The sequence below is a fragment of the Mastigoproctus giganteus genome, chromosome 14 (assembly GCF_048544385.1).
Source record: "Mastigoproctus giganteus isolate SK-2022 chromosome 14, ASM4854438v1, whole genome shotgun sequence".
NCBI classification, from domain to species: domain Eukaryota; kingdom Metazoa; phylum Arthropoda; class Arachnida; order Uropygi; family Thelyphonidae; genus Mastigoproctus; species Mastigoproctus giganteus.
The window spans coordinates 91,951,394-91,975,285 of NC_143588.1; the positions used below are offsets into that span (position 1 = coordinate 91,951,394).

Below are 23,892 nucleotides of genomic sequence, written 5' to 3' on the forward strand. Positions count from 1 at the left end.
TGTCTGCAGTGGTTGACATCAATGGCCTTCCTTTTCAATCAGCATCCGTCAATTCTGTGCAACCACTTTCAAACTGCTGGCATCACTTCACTATGGCTGGATGCGACACTGCATTTTCCCTATACACCGCCGTTATTTCATGATGAATCTCGGAACAATTCAGGCATTTCGCCCACAAAAATCGTATTGTTCCACATACCTCACACTTGGAGTAACATTCTAGCTGATGAACGCTTGCTCCTACACAACTGTTACCACTACATCAACAAAACTCACCTACCAGGGGGAACATGTGAACTTCATTCTGCACAGGCACCACATTTGTTGCACAATTATACCAAGAGATGGCAGCAGGTGTAACTTATTTTTTGTGTTACTCTTAATCAGTGTTACTCATTCTTCAGATGGGAAAGGCAGAAGACTTAAGCGAGTTTAGCATTGGCACATGATGCAAGAAAGTACACTTATTTTTTGAATGCCCATCATATTTCCCAAGGTTAGCAATACATTAGGTTCACAACTGAGAAACACATGCACAATGAAGTAGGAGAAAATTTCCAGCTTCACATTCTTTAGGAGGATAATTATTAACAAACTGTCCAACCATAATAAAACATGGATTTAACTGAGATCAGGAAACAAGTGTCTTTGGGAAGCCAAAGCCAACCCATGGTTGCTTATAATTTACAGTAGACAAGGCTCCTTTCTAGGGTAAAATTTTCACAAAGTGTCTGATTTTTAAGAAATTTGGATTTTTGAAGTCTTGCTAATGAAGATAAATTTAAAAAATCAGCTTTAATGTTTGGTTATTACTTCAGGTTTGCAAAATGAAACTAAAATACAGGGTGTCTCAAAAATACACAGCATAACTTCAGGAATGAGTTGCTCATGTGTAGACAATAAAAATATTTTATATCAACATAGTTCCGCAAATGCTTGGTTCCCGAGTTATTAACTGGAATGTCTTATCTCCCGCAGGTGATTTCTTTCATCACAAGGTACTTTTTTTTTTTTTTTAATAATAATAAAAAAAAAAAAGTACCTTGTGATGAAAGATGCACTTTATGTACGATTTGGCGGATGGCAATGGTCTGGAGGCTCGTCGTTTGTACCACGAAAGGTTCTCAGAACAAAGATGTCCAGACAGGAAAACGTTTGAAGGTATCCTTTGCGAACATGGGACCGTTACACCTCATGCTGCCAACAGAGAACAACCAAGATCTACGACTCCTGAAGTAGAGGAGGAGACTTTGGATGTTGTGCATGCCACTCCTGGAATCAGCAGTGCAACTGGCTGTTCAATGTTCCGACTATTTGGAGAGTGTTGTGAGAACACCTACTGTATCCTTACCATCTGCAACGGGTACAGGCCTTGTCACCAGCAGATTACCCTGCACGAGTAATGATCTGCCAGTGGTTCTTGCAGCAGTGCAGTACAACTCCTCACTTTCCTGCCTTAGTGATATTCACAGATGAAGCACAGTTCACATGAGACGGAGTCCAAAACTTTCACAATCAGCATGTATGTGCTCAGGAAAACCCACAGGCAATTCTTCCATCACATCACCAACAGCGGTTCAGCCTCAACATCTGGGCAGGTGTTTTTGGTGATAAGTTATGTGGGCCCCATGTACTTCCAACAGGGCAGGCATACAGAAACTTTCTGGAAAACAACATGCCTGATTTCTTGGACAACATGCCACTGATCATTTGTCAACAAGCACACTTCATGCATGATGGCGCTCCTGCACATTTCAGTCACCTAGTGTGCAATTACCTGAATCGAAGGGTTGGTGGATAGGTAGAGGTGGACCAACTGCCTGGCCTCCATGCTCACTTTATTTAAACCCACTAGATTTCTTCTTGTGGGGCCATTTAAAGTCATTGGTGTATTCGACTCCGGTAGCTGATGTGGAAACTCTCCGCAATCAAATTGTGGCAGGCTGTGAGACAATACGAAACATGCCAGGAATTTTGCATCGTCTTCGCAAGTCCACGAGACGTCGATGTGAGGTCTGTATTCAGGCAGAAGGTGGACATTTTGAACAATTACTATAAGGTGATGTGAACAGTTAAGTGTCATAGACAGACCTGCAAAACTTGGAAACCAAGCATTTCCGGAACTATGTTGATATAAAATATTTTTATTGTCTACATATGAGGAACTCATTCCTGAAGTTATGCCGTGCATTTTTGAGACACCCTGTATATAATTTGCAGTACAGTTTTGAACCCAGTGGTAAAAAATAATGACTATTAAAGTTACCCTCAAATCATCTAGGCATGTTAGACAAATGCTACTAAAATCCACAGTTATGTTTCAGCAGCCTTTTTTTTTTTTTTTTTTTTTATTATTTTGTTAATCACTCTGTTCCTAACAAACTTACAGGAAATTTAAAACCCAAGTAAACTCGGGGCAAAGGTCTCAAGGGTGTGCAAGCTATAAAAAATTACCAGTAGGACATTAGCTTCAGTTTTGTACACAGCCAATGAGCCCACTAAGTTTGCTATAAAATGCACCAGTGTCATATTGTGAAGGCAGGTCATCAACAAGTTGCTCCAGTATTATACTGGTGTTTCATATGGAAAGCACCATTCCAAGTAAGAATTATATTTCTGTTTATTTGAATTGCATGCCATTACCCATATGGCCACTGAAGTGCCTGTGTAATACCAAGGTAACCTGTGGTGACTTGCCTTTGCATTATGAGCAATGAAATTCATATCATACTTTATTTGCTCGTAGCCATATACAAAACTAGGACTAAAGTTATATGCCCTACCTGTAGAATAACTCATATGGAACTGAAGTCAATTTACTTCCTGAGGTATTCTCTCTTTCATTTGAGTGGTCTTTAATTTTTATTTCCCATTTTGATACAAAGGAAATAAACTTTCTATATGCATGACTGTATTTAATTTTTATATTATATTATCTTTCATTATACAGAACATTTTTATAATATATCATGTAATTTTAAAAAACAGTAAAAAATATGAAGCAGGTCATGAGCTGAAAATTTAAAATAGAAAAGGAGGAAAATTGTTTAAAAAAATTTAAAAAAAAGATTAAAAACAGCACTCTAGAATAAAATAAAATAATTTAAATCTGTCCAGATCTGAATAATACAAATCAAAATATTTCCTAAAATCCTTATTTGTTTCACACATTATTCATGTGAAAAAGTTACCTTGGAGGATGAAGTGGAGTTTGTTTATTTTCTTTCTTCCAAATGTAATTTCTATGATTATCAAATATTCTTTGGATACTCTGCTCAATTGACTTAAGATTAGACTGCACAGTTTCTTCCTTTATAGGAATCCTTTCTTCAGTCTTCCCACCTGGATCTCCAATAATAGCAGTTGCTCCGCCAAGCTGAAATACAATAGCATTAATGAATTTTAATTCCTTGTTTAAATGAAGAAATTATCACTATCAATTATTACTGATTAGTCTAATCACTTCTTTTTTTTTTTTCTGGCTGTATAACAGATATTTTTAAAGTTTTGAGGGTACCACTCTCAGATGCGAGAATGGTATTCTAAGGCAGTTAGGATATGAGATTTGCAGTCTTTGTCCACTAAATTTAACTCCAGGAGCTGTGCAGGGTAGGAACAAAGGGGGGGGGGGGAGTCAAAGTTCTATTAGTTTGCAGTGATAGAACTTCATGTCAAACTCAAGGCAATTAATAATAAAAGAGACCTATGGATAACTGAACAGTCTAACAAGAAGTTCTATCTAAGGCAGCTCAAGGGGTTCTGTCAATAATATAAAGGAACGCCGCCACAAGGAACAAAGAGGTGATTATCCCATTGTATAAAGCAAGGATTAGGATGCATGTAAATTTGTTTGAAGTAGAGGAGAGGAGAGAAGCAGTAAGGTTAGTTGGGCACACAAAAGAGTACTCTTATCAAGAAAGACTTGAGTTCTGTAAATGAAAATGTCTGAGAACTAGTATCAGTATAGAGACATGACTGAGGTATTCAAGACTTTATGAAGGTTGGCAAACTAAATGCCAATGGTATTTTTACTCTTTCTCACACAATATATATATATAAGCAAAGTTATAATAATTAAGCAAGAGAAAAAGCTGAGAGATGGAAATGTAAAAAGCATAAGGTGCCAAACTAGTAAAGAAAGGACAGAAAGAACGAGAAATATTTAGGGTGGATGAAAGGGAAAGAAAGCAAAAAAAACCTAAGTGATACTTTGAATTATATGAAATTAAAAGCTGAATCATACAGTCAATTGGACGGAATGAAGCTACAAAGGAAAAGTAACAATAAATGATTAATATTAATGATTACTAGGGGGCTTCACCCCCCTGTTCACTGCACTTGCTTCTTTTGATAAAATAAAATAAAATACTTACAGAAGCTTTCGATTGTATGTGTGTCTCTTCCTCAGCTATGAATACATAAATACATTACTATATCTATATAATATCAGTGTAGATACACCATAGACAACTCTTAAAGAAAAACTATGATCGTAGTGTGAAAAGCATCATTTCATCTATATCTCATATTGTGCTCATCCTTTACGAGTTACCATGTATTGCACTACCTCGAATAGGTAATGCTTCACTAATAGAGAAGACTATTGTCACTTATTCTCGGTGGGCACCACGACCCAGATGGCACCATTTTAAAGCTACTTGGCTTTTCATCGGTGGGTGCCTTTCACACTATGATTGTAGTTTTTCTTTAAATCTATGGTGTATCTACACCGATAGATAAAGAATCAAAAAATATTGCCTTGTTGCATTTAGTTTATTTAAATAAATATGTTACATATGGTAATCAAGAATGGTACTGCATGGTCATGTTAGATAAATAGAAGCTTGTTTTACCACAGTAAAACAAGCTTCTGTTAAGTATTTTAGTATTTGTTATGTATTACCATGTAACCCGCATCTCTCTTCTCCCATTGGCTGAATAAATATCATTAGGAGGAAAATTATTTTAATGTATAGAAAGATAATACACTAGCATGCATCAAATAAGAGAGTGGAAATTTTTTTTTTTAATATAATAACTAGTAAATTAATAAAAAATTTTGATGCATGCTATAAATAATTGAAACATAAAGCAGGTAATTCATCTGGAGGACTACACCTGATTATGTATCAATAAACTGTTTCTATGCCTACATATAGTTAAATACTCTGAAAGAAAAAAAAAAAAAAATTTATAATAAGGAGGGTAAAAGCAGAAAATTCTTCCATAAAGATAGGGAGGGTAGTCCCAAAGCAGTGTACTTGAAAAATTAAAGTAAAATTAAATAAACAGTATAACAAAATTAAAATAATAATAACAAGTCAGTGTATGGAGTAATAAAGTGAATTTGAAGGGAAATTAAAGATGAATAAGGCAAATCTGAAGGAAAGGTAGGTTAGTAAATTAGAACAGGCTTTTTGTATGCTATATGACTAATAAGTTGAAATGAAGATGAAGTAAGAAAATGGTTTAAAAAATGGATACCAAGAAATGGATTTATAGCACGATCAAACATTTTTATTATTTTACTAGTCTTTACCTTCTCACATCTTTAGATATCTCTTGCATCAAAAAAAATTTTCTACCCTCTTATTCGATGCACGCTAGTGTATTATAATCCTTAGTATTAATAATTTATTTTTACTTTTCCTTTATAGCTCCATTCCATCTATTTGGCTTTTTAATTCAGCTTTTAATTTTCTATATTTCAAAGTATTGCTTAGGTTTTTTGGTCTTCTTTTCCTTTCATCTACCCCTAAATACTTCTCTTTCTTTCTATCCTTTCTCTACTAGTTTGGCACCTTGTGCTCTTTACATTTCCATCTGTCAACTTTTTCTCTCACTTAATTATAACTTTGCTTATATACTTTTGTATCCTTTGTTGCTGCTTTGCAACAAGGGATACAAAGACAAATGCACCTTGGTGCATTTGCCTTTTGACCTCCATACTTAAACTAATACTTATATATCCCCATTAAAACTAATACTTATATATTCCCCTTTTTTTCCATATTATATGGTGCTACTATAAACTTAAAAATCTAAACTTTTTATACATATACGTACAAACACATGGGGGGAAAAGGACATAAAACAAATGGCTTGTATCCAAGCCTCCAGCTTCATTTTCTGTCTACACTAAATTGCTCACAACAATTGTAAACCAGGTATTAATCTATCCAAACTCAATTTTGAATGGTTAAGAGTATAAAACCTACTTCATCTCCAAATTAAAGTTGAGCATTCCAGTCTCTTGGCAGAAACTGCTTGCAATTTCTGTCCATCTATACTCCCATCTCTGTTACAAACCTGATGATCCTGTTATATCCTCAGCTAAAGATAATGCTGACTTATTAGCATCCTGCTATTCTTCTAACTCTTGTATTAACAATCTTGGTAAATCGTCCCCAATGCACCCATGTCTCTAGCTCTTTTTTGTTCACCACCACTGATTTTATCACAATTTATGAGTGTGGTATCATATCATTTTCACTGATGTATGTGATAATGATAATACAGAAAAACTGAATCTGACCCTCCTTGGAGTAACTTTTTTTGCTTACTTTTTTTTAATCAGTGTCTGCAAAAGTTCAAGTAAATCATCCAATTTTTTCATTAAAATTAGCTAACTCTGATTCTATTGATGCCAAGAAGAACAGGTCAATTTTCATTTACAAAGAAATTAGTACCATTCACAATAGCAAATGGTTAAAACTTAAGGTGGTAGATGACTTTCATCAACCGGTGAAATACCACCACTTTGCTTATTGGAGGCTTGAAGTGGTGAAACCCATGTTTAGTCTCTAGAGCAAAGTTTCCGGCATCCCCCTCCCCCAATACTTCTCCTTCAACCCATGCACGGTACTATAGGTTTTGATACGTTTCGTGTTTGGGGTTTTCATAAAAAAAAAAAAAAAAACATTAATGGATATGCAAAAAAAAAACAGGTCAAGTCACTAACTATACAGTTCAAAGAAATAAATGCAATTTATTTTTATCACTTAAGAACATTAAAAAATAATAATAAAATTAACTCCACATAAATATTGCTTTTTGTGGTGAAATAATAAATAACTATATTCACAACAGATGCATTTCACAACAGATTATGCAACTTTGTGCTGCTTGCTTTGCACCTATTATACACTTTGAATGAAAAGCAAATAAAAGTAGCTGCCTAATATAATCATACACATTTTTTTACCTGTACTAAACAGTGATAAAACACAATTCTTGTCCTTTGCAGTGTATGTTACTACATCCATGTATTATTTCCATTTATTTATTATTTATTTTTAAAGTGGCCCCAAACACAAAAGGTATTGGAACCTATAATACCCCGGTACTGTATGTGGATTTGAAAGTAGAGAAGACAGAAGATACTTGTTGCCGCTGATGTTACATACAAATATATATACATTTTTCCCACCACAAAGAACAGAATAAGAGAGATAAATGAGGGAAAGTTAGATCAGCAAGTTTGGAATGGAACTGTGAATAGATACTGACCAATTGAGACCTGTTTGTACTGGTGCAAAAGAAAGAAGCAGAATTATGGATGCTAATTCAAAAGAACAGTGCTGTGGAAATATTTATAGAAAAAATATAGCAAAAAGTGAATGTCTATGTGACAAACAGTTTGGGTCACAGATGGGTCATTATTTAACCTGACTGCTCTTTTCTGGAGAATCTAGTTTAAATTTTTTTGGCCACTAAGCCAGATGTTGGAATAATAATATTCCATGATAAGGCTGATTTGCGATTTCTACAGCAGCCAGTGGCTGTTTAAAAGAAAAGTAACATTAAGGGTGAAAGAAAAAAATTTTGTTTTTTTCCTATACATAGGAAACTAATTCTGATATGTTTATGCCAAGAAAGTCAGGGTTATTCCTTGTAGAGATGTTGTATATATGGGTGCTGTTGAATGATGTACAGAGAAAAAGAGGAATTTTTTTTTTTTTTTTTTGAAAGGAAACAGACAGGACTGCATTGTAAAAGAATCAAGATTAAGTTTTTTCCTTTCCAATGGAAATTTACGTTGAAATCAGCATTTAAAAAACTGGTTGCAGTTATTCAAGAAGTTGTTTGCACACAGCAGGATTTGACAACTGGAAGGTAGAATATAAGGTACCATCATCAGCACAACTATAAACAGAATTTACAGTAAATTGTAAGGTCTTTAACATATAGGAGGAAAACGGTGGGAGAAAGAACAGAACCTTAGAGACTATTTGAGATCTGATCTTACTTAACAAATACAGGGCAATGTTGGAAAAAAGTTGCGAGTCAGGATTAAATTTGAAAGTGTATGCAATTCTGCCCAGACACGATATGAGGAGTACTGCTGCCAGCACCCGTTCACGCAGTTCACCTCGCATGACCACTATACCGGGCATTCTTTATTAATTTACGTTGAGAGCCTAGTCAAGCAATTCAGTCCTGGAAAGACAGTGCAAGTAGCTTGTGGGGTAAAATTTTTCTCAGCATGGTCTGTGCATGATATTTACTGATGCTATTGACGCAGTCTTAAGTGGATCAGAAAACTATTAGCTTGGGAGGATACACAGACTAATAGATTAAATAGATCTACATGCAGAGGTGAAAGTGATTCTTTCACTGCCTCTACTGGAACATGCAGCAGCCTGGAAATAAAGTTGTCAGGGATTTCAAGCCTTGCTGTGGTTCATCATGGAACAAGTAAATACATGAGCTGTGTTAGAGTAACTAATAGTAAGAACAGGAGCATGTACACTAATGCTAGGGGCATTGTAAATAAATTTTATGAATCTGAAGTGCTGATGAAGTCATCAAATGCAGACACTGTAGGGATATTGGAGACATGGTGTCACTCAGACATAAGGGATGCAGAGTCTGAACGTGAGAAGTACAATGTGTGCAGAAAGAACAGATAGGAAGAAGGAGGCAAAGAGTTATGGTCTTAGTTAAAAAGCATATTAAATCTAAGACAGTGCATACAGTCAACATAGGTGGCCAGTGCAATGTCGAATCAGTTTGATGTGTCATAAGCACAGGGAAAATTAAAATGAGAGTAGGAGTGTGCTACAGGCCTAATGATTGTGATAAGTAAAACAAACTATACAGAGAAATAGACTTGATTGTAAATCAGAATGTCTTATAATGGGGGATTTTAACTTTTCAGATATTGACTGGAACTTGTAAGTTGGTCACTCACACATTAGCAAGACGTGGATTTGTTGCACGACTGTTTTCTACAGTACCTGTTAGAGAGGCAAAAGGAGGAAGCAATATTTTTGATCTGATTATCAGCAGTGATTCTTCATGCATTAAGAACCTGCATATAAAAGATCCACTTGGTGGCAGTGATCAGAGTGTACTGATGTGGGATTTACTTAAAGACGTAACGAATGTCAAGAATAAAGGAGAGGACTTTTTCTTTCATAAGGGTGACTACAGTGGGCTCAGGCAGTTTTTAAATTCTATGCAGTGGGACCAACCGATGATGTTACCAACAGCAAATTCTAAATCTTAGACCTAAATATGTCAGATGAACTGACAAGAGTTGTAGCAGAGAATAAAAATGCATATAAAATATCAGGTGACACAGAAGCCTATGGTAGATATAAACTAGTCTGCAATCAAGTCACAAAGGTGGTTAGGCAAGCTAAGGTAAATTACAAGCAGTCTCTGGCAAAGAATTCAAAGAAAAGTAACAGAATTCTTTGCTTATATTAAAAGTAGAAGGACGTGATTGAATCACAGTGGTCCACTTGACACTGATAGTCTAAGTGTTGATGATCCTGCTCAGGCTGCTGACAAACTGAACAGGTATTTTGTATCTATATTCACACAAGAAGAATTATTTAGGGAAGGGGGATGACAGAGGTTTATCAAACTCTAAGAGAGAGAGAGAGAGAGAGAGAGCTAAATAATTTTGTGATGACTGTTGAGAGGACAAAGAGTGGAAGTCATATTGTTGAAGCTAAACATAAAAAAGATATCTGGCATGGAAGAGATCTATCCAATTATGCAAAGGGAGTAAGCAAACTGTTAGCCATAATTATGAGAGCTTCTTTGGATTCAGAGGAGAAGGAGCCTATGGACTGGGGATTTGTGAATGTATCCTCAGTTCACAATGGGGGATCAAAATGTGACTTGAAGAATTACAGACTTGTCAGCTTAACTTCTCTTCCAGGGAAAATTATGGGGTTGCTGGTTAAAGAAGTAATGCAGGACCATCCAGGGGAATGTAATTATACCACAGTCATAGCATAGATTTGATAAGGTGCAATCTTGTCTGACCAATCTGTTTGGATACTAACATGCAGTAACAAAGGAAATAAATGCAAAAAATAATTTTGATATCATATACTTGCATTTCAGGAACACTTTTGATGTTGTAGCACATAAAAGACTGTTGTATAAATTGGAGCAGTATAGCATTAAGGGAAAATTACTACTATAGATAAAGGGATGGTTGAATGTCAGAAGACAGTGTTTATTAATGGACACTGCCCTTTATGGACTAATGTCTTTAGTGGAGCCCTCAGGGTTCACTGTTGGGCTCATTGTTGTTTTCTATATTCATTAATGATACTGATGAAGGTATATCAGGTTTAATGTTTAAATTTGCAGATGATACAAAAGTTGGCATGGTGGTTAATGACAATAATCAAGGTATTCTACTGCAACAAGATCTAGAAAAATTAGGTATATGGGCTGAGAAATAGCAATTGAAGTTTAACATTGACAGATGTAAAGTACCGCATATGGATAGCAGTAACCCCCAAAGTAACATACCAACTATGTGGTATTATGCTCAGGATAAGAAAAATTAAAGTGATCTGGGGAAATTGTGCAGTCAGATATGATATTCTCTCAGCAATGCAGACAGGCTTCCAAGATGGCACATTGGGTTTTGTCAATGACATACAGGAACTTTGCTAGCAGTTGTTGTTATTTGGTTTTTAGGAGCATTAGCAACTAAGGCCATATTGCTCCCGGGATATGTGGTCATTCCCTGACCTTTCCGCATCCTCCGTATTTGGTGGTCACGGGCTCGAACCCCAGTCTAATCAAGAAGTGTGTGCTACGCACTGCTGCTCCTGTCCACCTGGCTACGGAGGCGTCTTTTTGCTAGCAGAGATAAGGAGGTAAGTATCCCATTGTACAAGGCAATGGTTAGGCCACATCTCGATTATTGCATACATGTCTGGAGGCCTCATTTTAGTAAGGATGTAAATCATCTGGAATGGGTGCAGAGATGGGCAATGAGATTGGTGAAGGGAACTAAAGGGTGGTCTTACTGAGAAAGGTTTCAGTTCTGCAAATTGCATTGTCTGAAAACTAGGCACCCGTGAGTGATCTTATTGAGGGGTTTAGACTTTGAATGGATTGAGCCACCTCAATGCTCAATATAGCATTCTTCCTCTTGCTTAGACTATGCACACAAGGAGGCATAAATTCAGATTGAGGAAGGATAGTTGCAGGATAGATGTGCACAGGTTTGCCTTCAGCCAGTGGGTGTTTGATCCTTGGAACAAGCTTCCTTCTGTTGTTGTAAAAGTAGGTAGTTTGAATAAATTCAAGGAAGAACTAGACAAATTATTGGAGAGGATGGGCAGGTGATGTGGGATTTTATTATTTTTTGGCTGATGCTTTATATGCATGCTTTCTTTAATCATATGCCACTACTGATACCAACTCCAGCATTAGCTGGGAAGTTAGAAGAGCAACAGGTACCACTGCATACATAGAGCAGTCAGAAATAAAACTGGATATGCATATGCAAAAAGAAAAAAAAAGGAGGATGTATGTTTAGACAGCCTTCATACCATGCATGATGAAAAGTGTCAGAAATGTGAAGAGTAATTGTTTAATTTTCTTTTAACCTATCAATGTAATTTGTCCCAAGATAAATAATAAAAGTCTGATTATAACCACTGACTTGCATTGGCAGAATCCATGTTGCTGATTATTAACCAGATGAAAAGTTTCAAGATAGTGCAACAGTTGGTAGTTGATGCCAATGAAATGATATTTCATTATTTAACTGGATGAAAATGTACACAATAAAAGGAAACATCTGTGAAATAAAGAGTGCAATAAGTCAACAAGAAAAAATAATAATAATTTAATAATAATAATAATTTAAAAATAATATTTGTATATGCCCCAATTTCTGGTTTTCCTAAAAACTACTGCTTCACAAGGATTAGGAAAGTTTTCAGAGTGCTAGCTCAAGTATAAGCAAAAAAAATTTAAGTAGGATCAAGTTTTACAAGGTTATCAACATGCACTGTCTGTTTGAATTTATTCAAAAAAAATTTTATTTAAATTTTATAAAAATTTGTGGAATTTCAAATAAATTTTATGCAGGATTTCAAACACCAATTTTTAAATCCACTCAGTCAGCAAGCTGTATGTTACTCTATACACTGGTGTTCAAAGAAAGTGCATCACCTCTTAAAATTATAATTGTCGTCCGAACAACGTAAGTATATGGCAATATTTCTTACAGATTGCATCAGATAAAATTGACACACATATGTGATGACGTAGCATTGCATCAGCTGTTACTTTCAGCTATATAAGCATGCTCTGCAATAGTTGCAGTCATTCCTTGCTTGTGTCAGGATGGAGAGTTATGTGCAGTTGAAGCCACGAAGAAAGAGTGCTATTGTTGCTTTACGTGGGGAAGGATGTTCTTCCCATCATATTGCTTATAGTGTCTTGTAATCAGTGGACAGCAAGTAGATTTCTTTACAAACTCAAGAATACTGGCTCTGCTGATAGGAAAAAAGGAACCAGACACAAACGAGTCTCCACGCAAAAACAGGACTGCATTTTGAAGCGCTTATGCCTTAAAAACTGTAAAGCTTCTTCGTCTGAGCTGAAAAGAGAATGGAAATAACATACAGGAGTGGGAGCAAGTGTAGTAACAGTCAGAAGATGCCTCTTCAAAAATGGACTTGTAGCCCATTGTCCTAAGAAGAAGACCCTCCTCACGGAAAAAATGAAAAAGGCATAATTAATTTGGGTAAGGAGCATGTCAAATGGACCCCCGAGCAGTGGAAGTCAGTTATTTTCTCGGATGAGAAGAAATTCAACCTGCATTGCTCTGATGGGAGACAAATGATTCGCTGTAGATGTGATGAAGAATATCATCCAGACTGTATGGTGTCTACAGTGAAATTCCCTACCAGCCAAATGATATGGGGATGCATTTCGTATCGCGGAGTAGGTCACCTGCAGTTTATAAAAATGTCAAATGGATACCTGGCTGTATTGGAAGGCAAATTGCTGCCAACCATTAGAGACCATTTCAACCTGCCAAGTAACTGCATCTTTCAGGACAACTCTGCTCCTTGTCATCGGATGAAAAGTGTAAAAAGTGTAAGTAGGCACTTCTATAGTTACTTTAGCTTCATTTCTGCATTAGAGGTTCAACAGCAATGTGTTTACATTTGTTACAGGTGAAAAAATGGTTGGACGAACAGGGTGCATTACAACTCAGCTGGGCAGGAAACAGCCCAGACCTGAATCCTATAGAAAACTGTTGGCATCGTGGAATCTGCAGTGGCCAGAAAGAAACCAAAGAGCCTTCGTGAATTTTAGGAAGCCATAATTTGTGTTTGGAACCAAGAACTATCAGATGATTATCTTCAGAAATTGATCCTGTCAATGCCTTGATGGTGTGCTGCTGTCATCAGAGCCAGAGGCAGTTCAACTAAATATTAGTTTGCCTACTGAACTTTTCATTTTGTTTTCCATTTAAAACGATAAACTGAAGCAAACTGAGGGCTTCTGATAACATTTCAGCAATAACTGTCTGTTTTCCAAAACTGCTGTATAAAGGTTGTAAATGCTCTTTTTGGAAAATTTTCAGAGCACCTGTCAAATATTACTTAGCTTTGTCTTAACTATTAATAAATATCTTTTGTTTATATTTCTATTTGTGAAGCTAGTTATTAATGTAACATACCATTGCAAGAGAGGGTTAGAAATGTGAAATTTCTAGGTGATGCACTTTCTTTGAACACTAGTGTACATAGAGACAGACAGACAGACATGCATGCATGCATGAATGAATTCCTAACTCGCACATCTGCACTGTGGTGAGAAGAACCTAAAAACTAATTGTTTAAGAATCCCAATTAAAGGATTACAGAATATGGTAACAGAAACAAAACTCACTACAATGATCACATCATGACCTTCCCTCTGCCAGTGCAATAATGCCATCAAAATCAGTAAGTTTCCTATATGTAAGCTATCTGCAGTAGGATCAAATCCTGCATAAACACACTGACGGCCTGAAGATAACAACTGCATAACACTAGACCTAGAAAGTCAAAACATAAAAATATCAAATTATCAGAAATTTACCCCAAATGCATTTAAATTATGAAGAATTTCAATGTTTATTCATTATGTTAATGTAAATGCTTAAAAAAAATTAGAATGTATCAACATCTCAATGTTGAGTGCCCCTGTGCTGCAGAAAGCAATTTAAAATTTGAAGGGAATAACTTCTGGTATCTAATATAGAAGAAACTATGTGACTTTAGAAATAAAATTAGTAAATTTAGGACTATCTTGTCCTATGTCAGGGTTGGCCAACAAGTCGATCGTGATCTACGAGTCGATTGCGGCTTTAATTTTGGTCGATCACGACGAATTTTAAATATATATAAAAAATATATTAGTCAAGATCTAAAGGTTATTATTATTATGCGCCCCACTGCATATGCTTATTACAAATCCATTGAACCACATGACCACTCGTGTCACCGCACAGCCGCTAGGCTTGTCTAGTGAAAATTCACACAGTTAATACGTTGAGGAGAGCATAGCGTATGTGTCAAATTCTTATTTGGATTACTTAATATTAATAACTGGACAGTGCTTATACGTTAATTTAATACCCTTTGATTTAAAATAAATACTACAAAAAAGAGTAAAACTTATCATTTTCATCAAAAGTGGGAACTAGAATACTTTTTTGTAATGATAAAAGAAAAATTTTGTTATTTGATTTTCAATGCTTCCGTGGCTATACCCAAAAAAGGAAATTTAGAAAGGCACTTCAAAGCGCTCCATGGTAAATACCAATCAGATTTTTCGCCTAATAGTGACCTTAGAAAAAATAAATTAAAAGAACTTAAATCCAGCTTATTCACGCAACAAATTTCTTCATGACACCTAATTTACAATCTAAAGCAGTAACTGTAGCAGCATTTAAAGTGAGTCAACTTCTTGCAAAAAAATGCAAATCATTTTCTGATGGTCAATTCATCAAAGATGCACTTTTAGAAATAACAGAGTCTCTTTTTGAAAATTTTAAGAACAAAAGTGAAATTAAAAGTGCCCTTCAAGATCTGCAATTATCTCGAAATACTGTGATGCGACGTATCAAAAAAATGAGTAAAAATGTGAGCGAACAATTGCGTGCTCGTACTGCTAATTGTGTCCTTTTCTTTACAACAGACATCAGTGATATAGCTCAATTGCTCGTTGTTATTCTTATGGTTTTTGATGATTCTGCTACTAGAGAAGAACTGCTGGGTATGGTTTCGTTAAAAGAAAGAACTAGAGATCTTGATATATTTAACGCATTCAAAAATTTTATTGAAAAAATTAAATTACCACTATTTAAGCTCATATCAATAACAACAGATGGAACTAAAGCAATCACAGGGCATCTTAACAGATTCATCGCATTGTGCCAAAAGGATGACGAATTCCCAGATTTTTTGAGTTACCACTGAATCATCCACCAAAAAGTATTAACCAGCAAAAGATTAAATACTAAAAGTATTATGAACATAGCTTTCAAAATTGTGAATTCCATCAGAGGACAATCTCTTAAAAGGAGACTGTTCAAAATGCACCTCGATGAAAATGAACCAGATCTGATATTACACACAGATGTGAAGTTTCTGAGCTGGAGTAAGTTTCTACAGATTTCGAAATTTGATGAATGAAATTTAAAAATTTGTCGATCAAAGTGGAGATGATTATCAACAGCTGCAAGATACGGTGTGGTTGTGTGATCTGGCTTTTTTGTCAGATTTTACCAGTAAATTAAGTGATCTGAATTTGGAATTACAAGGGAAAAAAAAAATGTGGGTGACACGATTAGTATTTCTGCATATAAATATCAATTTTTGGCAATGGCTAAGGATCTCAAAAAAAAAAAAAAAAAAAAAAATTTCGATCATTTTGCAAATATGCAAGATCATTTGCAAAAGTATCCTGTTTTTGAATTTAATAGTGAGAAATGTTTCTGAAAGTGAGAAAGTTGTGGATGATTTTGAAACCATGTTCAGTGATTTTAAAACAATTGAAGACATTGTTAAATATATTTCTTGTCCATTTAAGGTCGACTAAGATACGAAACAAACTGCAGAAAAAATCTTTTTCTTTTTCACATGGAGAAAATATTACTTGAAAACAAAATTATTACACTGCGAAATGATATCTTAGGTCATCAGAAAAAGACTTTTGGAAATATGTTTGCCGAGAAAAGTACTGTAAAAAAATGCAGTAAATTTTAAAATTTACTGTTTTGATTCCACATATCTATGTGAATCGGCCTTTTTGTATTTGAAACAAAAAAAAAAAAAAAAAGACGAAGAATCGCTCTACTCTTACGGACTCGCATACAGAAGGTTCTTTACGGTTGGCCTTATATATATATAATCTTTATTGTATACAAACGTGGTATATACAATCAGGGATATACTTATCACAGTATATCCCCAATTTTGAAAGTTTGGCAGATGACATTAAGACACAAACTTCACATAAATTAAAAATTTAAATACGTATGAATTTAAAATAAGAATTCTGAATTGTATTTAATTTAAAAATTTATAAACAACATTTTTCATTATGTGTTGATTAACCTCTTTAACCATGTGCAACGAACTTCTTGAGATGGTAAATCGTGACACATTTTGAAGAAAAAAAAGTCAATCGCATCACAAATTAAGTTGCCCACCCATGTCCTATGTAATTGACAAACCATACAGAATTACTTCTTAATCCACACATCAGAGATGCACTAATTGACATCGCTAGTCTAATGAGACTAGTAAGTCTTGAAACAGGCCTTCACAGACATGTTCATATTTTAAACAAATAATAGAATACAGTCACAGTTCTGCTGTAATGCACATTTTCACAACGTGATTTTGCTCCAACGTGACTGATATATTAAGGAACAATGTGAGTATAAAGCAATTTTTGCACTGGATTGTGCGTGATTTGTCTGCAAGTAACACCAGGTGAACACAAAAGTTGTCACCTCGCTGAACATAGTAACTTACACAGCAATACATACAAGTTTAGGAAGCTTATAAAATGTCAAATATGTGAGAGATATATAGCCACTCCCCGACTACCATAAGGGTTGCATTCTGCAGAACGCTATGGAAGTTGAATTTTACTTAACATGTTTGCTGCCGATCACGCGCCAGCACGTGATGTCGCAGCAGTATTGAAGAGCGATCACACGCAGGCACGGGATGTGGCATCATTACCCAGTAGCCAATCACGCGCGGGTACGGGATTTGTTAGACGTTAGTATGAAGTTCTCAACTTCAGTTGGCATTGTGTTTCTGCTGTGTATAATTGTTTCGCCATCAAGTAAAGGGTGTAAACTATATGTAGTTGTATGTGGTGTTGAACATTTTGTTATGTGACGTGCAGATGATATTTTAGCAGGCCCGTCGCGCCCAAAAAGAAGAAAAGTGCAATATAAAAAATCCCTTACAGATGAAGAAATTGCAAAAATGTTGGAAGAGTTATCTGACGTATATCCCTGTGACATCAGTTATGACGATGAAAAAGATTTTATCCCTCCAAAGGACGCTTCGGATTCGGAAAGTGTAGATAAGGAAGATATTGTGGAAGAGGCTACACTTCCACAGCAGGATTATGGTGAGTTGGAAAACGTCATGTGGGAAAATGACGTAACATCGATGAAACAGTTTCGTTTTACAAAATCTGAGTCTTTGCTGCAACCCGTGTCAGGTGATAATCCTGTAGGTTACTTTCATCATTTATTGACCGACAATATCTTGGATGAAATAATTACAAAACAAATGTTTATGCTTGTGAAATACTTCTTCCCTGAGAAAATGAAGAACATTCTCGAATAAATGCATGGAAGGACACCACTAGAGATGAAATGCTGGTATTTTTTGGATTGATTTTACATATGGGAACCATTCGACTGACCCGCATACAAGATTATTGGAAAACAGATAAACTGTTCGGATTACATGTGTTCACAGATAACATGAGCAGGAATCGTTTCTTATTATTACTGCGGGCCTTACATTTTGCAAAAAATCCAGAAAAGAAAGAGGTATGTCCATGGGATAGCCTAAATAAAATTCGAAAAATGGTGAATCTGTTCAATGCACAAATGTCAGAAATATATTACTCAGGAGTGAGATTAGCTTAGGTGAGTCTATAATATTGTGGCGTGGAAGGATTGTTTTTCGACAGTACATTCAAAACAAACGCCATAAGTACGGCATCAAGTTATATATGATCACAATGCCTACTGGCATGGTTATCAAATTTCAAGTATATACCAGTATGTTGAATGATTCTGGTGGAAAAGGACATGCACAAAAAGTCATCATGAACTTACCTGATGGGATGTTAGATGTTGGGCATAGCATATTTATGGACAATTATTACAGTAGCTATGAACTCGCTAAGTGTCTCGCTGACAGACACAAACCCATTGTACTGGGACAATCAGAAGTAATAGGAAAACATTTCCGAAAGAGGTTTGAGAAAAAAAGCTGAAGAAAGGGGAAACTTTATCAAGGTGTACCCATGGTGTAATGATTGCTAAGTGGAAGGACAGAAGAGATATCAGTTACATATCTACAGAATACCAAAATGATATGGTGGAAATGCAGAACAAACGAGGCGAACTGAAATCAAAACCATTGCCTACAATTGAATATAATAGGTTTATGTCAGGCATTGACAAGCAAGATCAAATGCTTGCCTATTATCCTTGCGAAAGGAAAACCATTAGGTGGCCTACAAAAATATTTATGCATATTTTGCAACTAATAATGATGAATGCACACCATATCTATACTAAATATTCACATAACAAGATGCAACTTTATGACTTCCGTTTATCAGTGATCAGATCTTTATTGAAACAGCCATCTGATCCCCCTCATACTGTGCATGATGTACCTGAACTGGAACATGTGCTCAAATCGCGGGAAGAAAGAAAAGGTGGAAAGATATTGAGGAAGCAATGCAAACGTTACTATTCTGAAGGGAAATGTAAGGATATAATCTATATCTGCAGTGTTTGCGAAGGATCACCCGGCTATTGCTTAGATTGTGCAAACATTATACATAAGTAACATTCTTACACATAGTGTATTTGTAATCTGTATTGGTTTGGTATGAAATAATACATATTTCTTAATGTTACCATGTTTTTTGTTTTATTATTTACATACTATATTATTATGTTTTTGTGTCACGTGCCAGTGCATGATGCAGCATTTACAGGCAAATTTGACCTCCAGTTCCTGTCACGCACTGGCGCTTGAATCTCAAAATCTTTTGGAAACTGCTTATACGACACTTGAATATTGATATGGTATACCTAACAATCCCTTATTACCAATTTTCAAGCTTTTTCGTTATGGAAACACAGTTGGCTTCTGGCAACAGTCTCCTCTTTCTATGCCACGCTATTGACGATAGCGTGCTGACTCATAACCGGCAGCAAATGTGTTAAGTCGGAATTTCCCTAAATAAGCATTTAGGGAAATGTCTCACTCACAACTATGCAAACTGAATTTGATTGAAGCAAAAAATAAATGTTCGACAAACATGTAAATAGAATTATTCAATTTTTTTTATCTCATGCACAGGAAAAATTACAATATTTCAAAATTATAAAATTACAAAAAGAGAGAGGAGACAGGCATAATTTCAGCAAGTTTTACCACTCAAGCATTGTTGCCAGAATGATAAATACATTGCTGCAGAAGTTGAGGGCTGTGCAGGTTTAGAAGGGGTTTTTTCTAACACATCACAAAATTTCTCTGCAGTTGCAGAATTGTCACTAGTGACTTCACCGCATACTTTAATTTGTGAAAACCAGCATGATGCTTGAACCTATTAAAGCACCCATTGCTTGCCACAAACTTGGCTTGGGTTTTGCAGTACTTATCGTTAATATCTTCATAAATACTTCTTGCTTGAATGGCCATTAGATTCAGGGGCACTTGCTTCTGAATCTGATTTTCCATCCATATTATTAATAGCTTTTCCATCTTTTATATAGTACCTGAACGCTGTTTTGTGATCACTGCTGATCTTAAATGCAGCGGCGGACTGGCCATAAGACTTACCAGGGAAACCCCGGTGGGTCGGTGTGATTTTTAGTATTACAAACTGATCTCCGATACATTCCTTTTGTTTTCATGGGTAAGAATTTTTGACCCAGTCCGCCTCTGCTTAAATAAGCTGATCCTTTAACATGTTCTTTTATGTGCACTCACTGTTCTTTAAAATAGTATTCACTGTTGAAGCAGTGAGACTTAATTCCATGCACTAGATGACAAACTTTGTCCTGCTTTGTACTTCTTAATCATTTTCATTTCTAAATCAATTTTGTTCCGTTTCCTAGCACTGCCACCACTTGCACTTTCCACTGGTTGCTTTCCCTTCATCATTGTAATATGTAAATATGAATGAAGAGAAGATTCTGAAAATGTATTTATGTTTTGCATATGATTGAAGATTTCAGTGAAGGAACACTGAAACCATATTTCACCATAATAGTGTAAAAACCCACACAATTGCAGTTATCGGTATTATCGCAAATGCAATAAGATCGAGTTTACTACCCATTTATAATAGATTGCACTAACAGAAAAGCCCAATAAACAGGAAAGTGCAAATTGTTTTTATTGTTTTATGGTAGTGACCTCCAGAAATATGCATTAGAACAGTATCACAAAGGTTCAAAATTGATTCTTATAACCGAACATTATAACGATGAAAGTGTAGTGCAATTTCCATTATAGAAATGACCTTTTTGAGAGATAAATAGCATAGTTATATAGCAAAAGTTAACTTCTGAGGTCTTGGAACGAATTAACAAAAAAAAAAACGTGCTAATGGGTTCACATTATATTTTCACGATAGCTCCATTTATTTTTACGGATGCAAAATACATTTCCGAGATTTTATTGAAGTTTGCACCGGCTGGCAAAAACTTACGTAAAGTTGAATTTTCGTAAGTTGAGTATTACGTAAATTGGGGAGTTCCTATATTTACTGCAGTTGTATTGGTCCGAGACACACTGTTGTGTGTCCTGAAAACACAAGTCAGCCTACAATATGACGCGTTATCTTGTGAATACAGCAAAATTGCAGGCCAACTCGTGTTTTCAGGAGCTCAAATTTTTCTGTTTGAACAGAAATTTCATGAGGCATGATAGCGCGAGCAGAGGAGCACATTTCTGGAGGTCACTAAATAAAAACAATTTGCAATACCCAGTTTATTGGGCTTTTCTGTTAGTGCAATCTAATTATAAAAGTGTAGTAAACTTGATCTTACTGCATTTGCAATAATACCGATAGCTGGAATTCTGTGGGTTTTTACGTTATTATGGTGAAATGTGTTTCCCCTTCCAAGAAATCTTCAATCATATAAAAACATAAATAAATTTTCAGAATCTTCTCTTCATTCCTATTTTTTAAGCTTTGTAAACTTGTCTCACTTTTGCATCAGTTTTCCCACATATTTGTCATTATTGATTGCTTTATCTTTTTTACTGTTTTAAATTTTACAATTCATAAAAAAAAGAAAATGTCAATGAGCAGAAATATCAATCAAGCAAACTTCATATCTTGTCAAAGTAAAGTGCTATATTTACTGTAATATTTATTTATTAGAAAATTAGGATGTTTAAACCTGTGTTAGAAATTTTATTGGTTTTCTAACATTTTTTAGTGTTTCACTTACCAGACTGAGCTTTTTTTTTTTTTTTTTTGAGTGCTCTACCCCATCCTTATTTTTTCCATAAGCCCTGTTGTTTTTAATGCAGGAAATACCGTAACGAAGAGATTTTTTGGAACCTGTACTGCGTTGTAGCAGAACTGACCGTACTGGTTTAGTGGTGCATAAATGTAGTATGTTTAAAAAGAATTATAAAATTAAAAATAATTAATAGAATTATTCTATTATAATTTTATAAAAACTTAAGCATTTAGTAGCAACAGTTAAAAGTCTGCTGGCCACAAAACATACTGAAGAACAAGGAGTTCCACAATTTATTAAATTTGTAGGGTGTAATATACACTGAAAATAACCCGTGTTTATGATAATCAATACTCATGATAATGCAGAATACATTCCATGAGTGTAATAAGACTAACATCTTGACTATGTGACTATGTACAAAGGGTACTAGGAAAGTTTTGCAATTCAGCTTTGTTTATTTAATTTTTTCAAAGTAATTTCCTCTACATTCAATACACCTCTCCATCCTCCGAAACCAATCTTTAAACCAGTTCTGCCAAGTTTCACTAGGGAGTAAAGCACACTCGCTGTCCCAAGCCCGTAGAAGGTCCTCATCACTGGAAAACCGCCTCCCTTTTAGCTTCATTTTCACATGTGGGAACAGTGCAAAGTCACAGGGAGCAAGGTCTGGACTGTAGGGAGGGTGCTCGAGAAGTTTCAGTCCTGTTGTGGTCAAATATTCGGTGCAGGCTTTGGCGCGGTGAGCTGGAGCATTATCGTCATGGAGGTACCAGGTGTCCATTCTTGACTTTGGCCGCAGGTTCTTCATAGATCCAATGACTTTAGGCAGGCATTGTTCAGTATACCACTTAGCTGTGACTGTCTTCTGCGTGTCCAAAACGACACGTTCCACAATTCCACTCGATTTGAAAAATACAGCTATCATTTTCTTCTTTACAGATCGGGATTTTCTGACAATTACGGGTGTGTCGTCTTCATCAAAGACCCAAACTTTGTTTTGAGCCTTGGTCGGCAGATCGTAATAGTACAGCCAAGTCTCGTCACCTGTCACGATGTTGTTCACATACCGAGATTGTCCCTTATCAAACTTTTGTAACATCTCTCGGCACCAAGTCACACGTCGTGTCATCTGCTCTTCAGTCAGTTGATGCGGCACCCAGAGAGAACAAAGTTTCTTCACGTGCAAATGATCTTGCAGAATCGAATGAATTGCTGGTACATTTAGGCCGCAAGTATCCTCTATCTGTTGGTAGGTCACTCGCCTGTTTTCGTCAAGCATTTTCCTCACAGCAGTAACGTTTTCCTCCGTAACTGACGTTCGTGGCCTTCCCGGCCTCTCAAGAATCCTCCAGAGTGAAATTTCCCCTTTGGAATTCTCTATACCACCTGAATATCATTGTACGATGTGGACAATCATCATCTAGTGCAAGAGTCATTTCTTCTAAGCACTGGTCTATGGTTAAACCACGCACGAAATTATACCGCAAAACTGTCCTTATCTCATTTCGTGACCACGATGCCATCGCAAGCACTTTACACTCTCACTACTAATGAATAACTGAGCCCATCGACTTGATGCGGCGGCTACTATGCACGTATGAACATGTCTCAACATGCAGCAACAAGCAGCTTCCTGTGATTCATTGTTGCGTCATATTGCAAAACTTTCCTAGTACCCTTTGTAATCTCTGTCTATGAAATTTGTTTCCAAGTATGTTAATTTATTAGTATTTTTTAGTATTTAAAAATAATAATAATACTAAAGTAAAAATACTTTTAAAGTATTTTTTTTTTGCCAAGGTCCTACTAAATGAAAGGTCCATTAGGTGTTCCAACAGGCCTTTCCAGGCAGCAGGAAG

The 23,892-nt window shown here is 35.8% G+C and overlaps 1 protein-coding gene across 1 annotated transcript in view; it reads right to left on the bottom strand.

Annotated features, from left to right (window-relative positions):
• The window catches only part of TyrRS-m (Tyrosine--tRNA ligase, mitochondrial), an 85,310-nt gene that overhangs the window by 52,372 nt on the left and 9,046 nt on the right, over window positions 1-23,892 (bottom strand). The window contains exons 3-4 of the mRNA XM_090388703.1: window positions 14,176-14,323; window positions 3,192-3,376 (exon numbers count right to left, since the gene is read on the bottom strand). Of these exons, the coding sequence (XP_090244829.1) occupies window positions 3,192-3,376; window positions 14,176-14,323 (333 nt within the window). The remainder of the gene's footprint in view (window positions 1-3,191; window positions 3,377-14,175; window positions 14,324-23,892) is intronic.